The sequence below is a fragment of the Oncorhynchus mykiss genome, chromosome 25 (assembly GCF_057628025.1).
Source record: "Oncorhynchus mykiss isolate SJ-2025 chromosome 25, ASM5762802v1, whole genome shotgun sequence".
Classification (NCBI taxonomy): domain Eukaryota; kingdom Metazoa; phylum Chordata; class Actinopteri; order Salmoniformes; family Salmonidae; genus Oncorhynchus; species Oncorhynchus mykiss.
In genome coordinates this window covers 71488953-71494886 of record NC_143046.1, presented here as the reverse complement: position 1 = coordinate 71494886, position 5934 = coordinate 71488953, and the positions used below count along the sequence as shown (strand labels likewise).

At 42.0% G+C, this 5934-nt stretch overlaps 1 protein-coding gene across 1 annotated transcript; it reads left to right on the top strand.

Annotated features, from left to right (window-relative positions):
- The first annotated feature begins 214 nt into the window (after positions 1-214).
- Positions 215-5537, top strand: LOC110505702 (gap junction delta-2 protein). The gene is made up of 2 exons (XM_021585094.3): positions 215-1242; positions 1635-5537. The coding sequence occupies exons 1-2, from the start codon at positions 1172-1174 to the stop codon at positions 2479-2481; spliced, it is 918 nt and encodes a 305-aa protein (XP_021440769.1). The 5' UTR covers positions 215-1171; the 3' UTR covers positions 2482-5537.
- The last annotated feature ends 397 nt before the right edge of the window (positions 5538-5934 follow it).

Genomic DNA, 5934 nt, shown 5'->3' with positions numbered 1-5934 from the left:
TTCATTACATTTTGGGGGGAAAATAATATTTGTTTTTATATGATCTAATTTTTATGCAAAGATACAATATAGGCTACTCGATGTATTAAGCCTACCACTTAACATTTACTACATGTGTGTGTAGCCTATGGTCTTAAAACAGTAATATTAATGATCGAGGTCACGCCCCTTGCTCCGTAGTTGAGTTGATCATATCGAAGGGCAAAACACACACACACGCACACACACGCACACACCACACACACACACACACACACACACACACAGGCCGGCAAACTTGTGAAGCGATTAGCAACTCGGATGGTACTTTCACATAGTCACAGTGTACCCACAGCATTATTATTTTCCCTGCTTTACTATGGCGTTACTACGAGTACTGAAATCGGGGGTATTCCACGTGCACTCAAGAAAACCTGCTTTATTGCAGGCATTGTCACGATTACAGTTAAAAATCAACAAGTGTTTGCCTTAAAGGGAACCGAAAAAATATCTGGGCGCCATACCTTGACCCGAGGGCTCAGTACACAGCGCATTTACCTCTCTCCCTTTATCCCTCTCCCTCTACCTCTATGACCCTGAGCACGCGCACCAGAGACAATTCGGTCTGGCTCAGTAATTTGTATGTGTTGTAAACTTGAAACACCCCGGGTGCATTGAGCTTATCGCCAATCATTTTATCACAGATTAATCTTTCACACCGGCCCCGGGTTCCATTCGTCGAATATTGAAAATGAGAAATCCTGGCAGCGTTTGGCCGGGTTCCGCCAACCTGTCTGCACATGACGCAGAGAGGGGACTACTTAAAGGCGGATTAAAGCTGGCAAGACATTAAATCCAACCTCCATGCACCCAGACACAGCGCGCAACTCATCAGTCTGATCTTAAGATCGACAATAGGAGGGTTTATTGTAATCAGCCTTTCGGACTCCCCAAGACAACGAGAAAGTGACAGCGTCACGCGAGCGCTCGGGCAGACGCACAGAACCCTATTGCACGACGCGCGAGAGAAGAGGGCAGGCCAGCTGCGGGCTCATGATCAATGCATTTGTCAGATAACCTCCGAGCCTCTGGAGAGTGACAACGACCAAAAACCCAAGGAAATATTTTCCACATATTCGGCAGAAGTTCGTGCAGTGTGCCGTAGACTCTCGCCTGCTCCGGATGAACAACAATGGGGGAATGGACCATACTAGAGAGGCTTCTGGAGGCTGCTGTCCAGCAGCACTCTACTATGATAGGAAGGTAAGAGCAAAATGTCAACTGTATTGGCAGTTTTAATGGCTGTTGTTGTGGATAGAGGGGTTCCTGTGCCATGCACTAACTGAGAGGCAGAGACCGTGCACTATTGCCTGCTCCGCTTACATTACCAAACCAACGCTGGCAAAACATTTGAAAACACAAATACAGATTAATGCCAATTAGTAAATACTTCAGAGTACACAAAGTATATAACACAAATGACAACAACGCATAATACACATAGCATCCCAAACTCCATGCTGAGAGCGAGCAAAGCGTCATCCCAGCAAATAGCGTTTGGTTTCAGCACTGGACAGCTCCCAAACACACGCCTGCTTAGAGCGCCATTGTAAATCATTTACGGACTTTATATTAATACTTTGTTTGTTTTTTAGGATCCTACTAACTGTGGTGGTGATCTTCCGGATTCTAATCGTAGCAATAGTTGGAGAGACGGTCTATGATGATGAGCAAACCATGTTTGTTTGTAATACCTTACAACCTGGCTGCAACCAGGCTTGCTACGACAAGGCATTCCCAATTTCACACATTCGATTTTGGGTTTTCCAGATCATAATGGTTTGCACCCCGAGTCTTTGTTTTATCACATACTCGGTGCATCAGTCAGCGAAACAGAAGGAGCGACGGTACTCCACCGTCTTTCTGTCCCTGGATAAGGATCAAGATTCAATGAAACGAGATGACAGCAAAAAGATTAAAAACACCATTGTGAATGGAGTACTTCAGAACACAGAGAACTCCACCAAAGAAGCCGAACCCGACTGTTTGGAAGTCAAAGAGATCCCAAATTCAGCCATGAGAACTACTGGGAAGTCTAAAAAGAGTCGGCAAGAGGGTATCTCGAGATTTTACATAATTCAAGTGGTTTTCAGAAACGCGCTGGAAATAGGGTTTTTAGTGGGTCAATATTTTTTGTATGGATTCAACGTCCCGTCGGTGTACGAATGTGATCGATATCCATGCATAAAAGATGTCGAGTGCTATGTTTCCAGACCAACAGAGAAGACCGTGTTTCTAGTCTTCATGTTCGCGGTCAGTGGCTTTTGTGTGTTGCTGAATCTGGCAGAACTCAATCATTTGGGGTGGAAGAAAATCAAAACGGCGGTGCGAGGAGTGCAGGCGAGGCGGAAGTCCATTTATGAAATCAGAAATAAGGACTTGCCCCGAATGAGTGTGCCTAATTTCGGTCGTACTCAATCCAGTGACTCTGCTTATGTGTAGCACACGGAGAGAGTTACCGAAGGGACAATGTGCGATGTGTAAAGATTAAACCAAGATGAACCCGGGATGTACAGCTCCTCACACCTCATCCGTTTCTTGACTTAAACGAGTGGGCAGATTTTTTTATTTGTTTGTCTTTTATGGACTCCAATGGCAAGCCTGGATTCCACGTTTGTTGACTTATTACATTGCACTGATTCAACTTTGTAGTGACGTTTATACTATGTAAAGCGCTACATTTAGATCATGTCGACGTGTTCACGCATTTACTCTACTGTACTTGAAGAGCGCAAATGCAAATTGCACTAAGAGGTGAACACCGGGGAGCCAAACCTAACCCGATACGTGCTATTGACAGTGTTTCAAAAACAGTTTCAAACCGATTTTTGACAACAACCTATTTAAGAAACACAATACACCGGTTGACTATGTGTTCGAAGGAAAATCTATTATCCATATTTATATAGGCATATGCCTATCTCCAGATGTATATAGGCATATGGATAAATATATAAATCAATTTTGGCTAGATTGACCTAGTTGAAATACATTAGCTTCATTCGTGTTTTTTGTTGCCTGTGTTCGCACCACTGACCTTAACGTATGTAATCATTCCATTGCTATATGGCTGACTTGCAAAACAGTATCTAGTGGATTTGCTGCAAACGCTAACGTCTGTGACTTCCTTAATTTACAATACACCAAAGCGCCCACTGCTTTTATTTGTGAAAAGTGTTTTCTTGCTTTTGTGTAATCAAGTGCCATACTTGTACATAAACATATATATATATATAAATATATATATATTTAAATATATAATATTATTCAACATGAAAGATAATTCCCTGCTTGAATTATGCTAAATGCCGCCCAATTTTTTTGCTTTATGTGTATTTGTTGTGATTGAAATGGAAAGGATATATTACATTTACATCTCTCTTTTTATTTAGAAAATGACTGGAAAATAAATAAAGTGCTAGTCTTTTTTATATACTGGAAGAAAACGTTTCTCCACAATCACAATTGATCTCAACTCAAAATAGCACAAATTGACCTTTTTAACAAACTAAGGATGGGCAATAAGTATCTGCTCTGGTGCTACAGTTTTTCACAGAACGGTTTTCAATGTAACCAAAATAAACCAGAAGAAACATCCTTTTCTGTCGAAAATAAAAGTGGGAATCATGTACACCAGAAACGTGTGAGGTGCAGTACTTTTCTGTCTGAAAGCTGAACTGGAATGTTAGATCCTATAGCTGCCCTGTCTAGACCATGGCTTGGTTCAGTGAAAATGACAATGTTTGCCACACCCACGAGTCTATATTGTTCCATCCGATGAGAAAACCCCTATGAGAGATTCCTTTGATGCTATCAGTATCTGTTACCATGTGGGTGTGCTGTAATTCATTTAAATGGGGATGATGCTTCCATGACAAACATGAATACTGCATGTCCCATTACAGTGTGCCCTGGGAAGCCCTAATGTGAAATGCATTCTAACATCCATGTACTGTTCCTTCCCAGTCTTAGCTGACCTGACCGTGACTGTTCACATGGCTGCTATACTGTTAATGACCTTGTAACCTTGACCAGGAAGCTATTAGACAGACACACTGCACAAAACATAGGATGATTAAGACCTAATCTTTATTGATAGAGGACTTGGCCTTTTTTTGTCCTCCACACATCCCTTCTTCAGTCATTTATAGGAAGAGAGCAAGGGAGCGGCTCCGGACAAAGGGAAGGTCGTGTGAGCCTTATGAAGGTCACTTAGAAGAATGGAAAGAGAAAAAAGGTGTTAACTGTACACCAACACGAGAGGGAGAGCGAGAGAGAGAGAGAGAGAGAGAGGGGGGAGAGAAAAAGAGCGAGAGGAGGATTCCGGGATGACCAACAAGGAGGATCCGAGGGGGGTTAGGAGGCTAGATTCTGCCTCTGCCAGGATGATTCGGCAAAGCCCAGAGAAGTGCAAACTGACACATCTATCTCAAACGCAGCAGGGATGTGAAAATTCTCCCTAACTCGAGAACTCTGGGGAAAAAAACAGGAGAAGTGCAATTTGTCTACTTGGCCTGATGCAATGCAGTGGCTCACATTATATTTTTTCTTACTCTCTTTCTCTCTCCATCTTCATCTCTCGCTCTTTCTATTTGTCTATCCCGTCCCTCTCTCGCTTTAATTTTTTTACTGACCAAATTACTGTACAGGCCATCCTGTTCTATAAGATTGAAGTGTCCAATTCCACACAGTTGTCTTCAACGCATGTAATGTCATGGGTGTTCTTTCACTGAGAACTACTAGTTATACAAGGCTGTTGTGTAAGGGATCCTACAAAGACTATATTTTCACTGTACATTACTGTATATTTACTGTACATTTACTGAAGGGCCAGATGCTCTAATGCTGTGCTAGTGGTTTCCCTGCAATATTCATCCTGGTATTTTCACGGCTACTTCTAAATGCCAAAATTATTGGGTTATGTATGAATGCAATTATGCATGCTGTGTTGCATTTTCCATCATGTGAGTGTTGGAAGGCTTGGTTTAATATTACATGGTACCTGTGCTGCTCTTTATTTCCTTTGTGCTCAGCTCATGACAGCTGGGCTAAAAAGGAAGAGGGCTTTTGACTATTGACCAGAGAGATAGCTGGAAGTAGCGATAGATGTAAGCAACTCTCCCAGTTCTGGTTTACAGCCTCCCAAGCAAGTTAAACCAGAACGAAATAAAGATCACATTAATTTGAGTTCTCTGGCATTTATCTTGTGCTCGCTTTGGCCCCCACTCTTGACAACAGTAGATACATCTGAGCAAGGACTGCAGCTATTCCAAGGATCCAAGACAAATGCTCAGGAAAAAAACTAATTTCAGCTGATTGCAGGTGCTTACAGATACAGGGAGGGAGATTTACAGGATCATTTTAGCCCTTAATCTCTCTGTCTGGAGAAACACCCCTCAATTAGAGAGAATCTTCTCCCTGGGACTGTTATGGTCAGGGAGAGATGAGAGGTGGGCAGTGTCCTGTCCTCATTAAAGAAAAGCAAATGTTATTACCATCCACCACTGCTTCAGTGTAATTTCTTCCTTCCTGTTCAACACTTTAACAAGGGCCTTGCTGATGAAAAAATATGCACTGTTTACCATAAAAATCACCAATACTATTTTTCTCAACAAGCCAAACTAAGTCTCCAACCCTGGATGTTTTTTATTTAACATGAGCTGGTTCAGTATATGTACTGTTAGTGGAATGACTTTGAAAGACATGCTGTGAATTAAATCCACTTTCTCACCAAGATGGGAATATATTTGTTAAAGGTGTGCTGTCTTTTTTTTCTGTTGTGTTTTGACTCCTTCCTATCCTTCTGTCCTCTACAGGAGGAGTAAATCTTTAAGACAGTCGTGTCGTAGAAAAAACTCAGAGCTGCTTCTTTTTTCAAATGCTGAGTCTTTATTT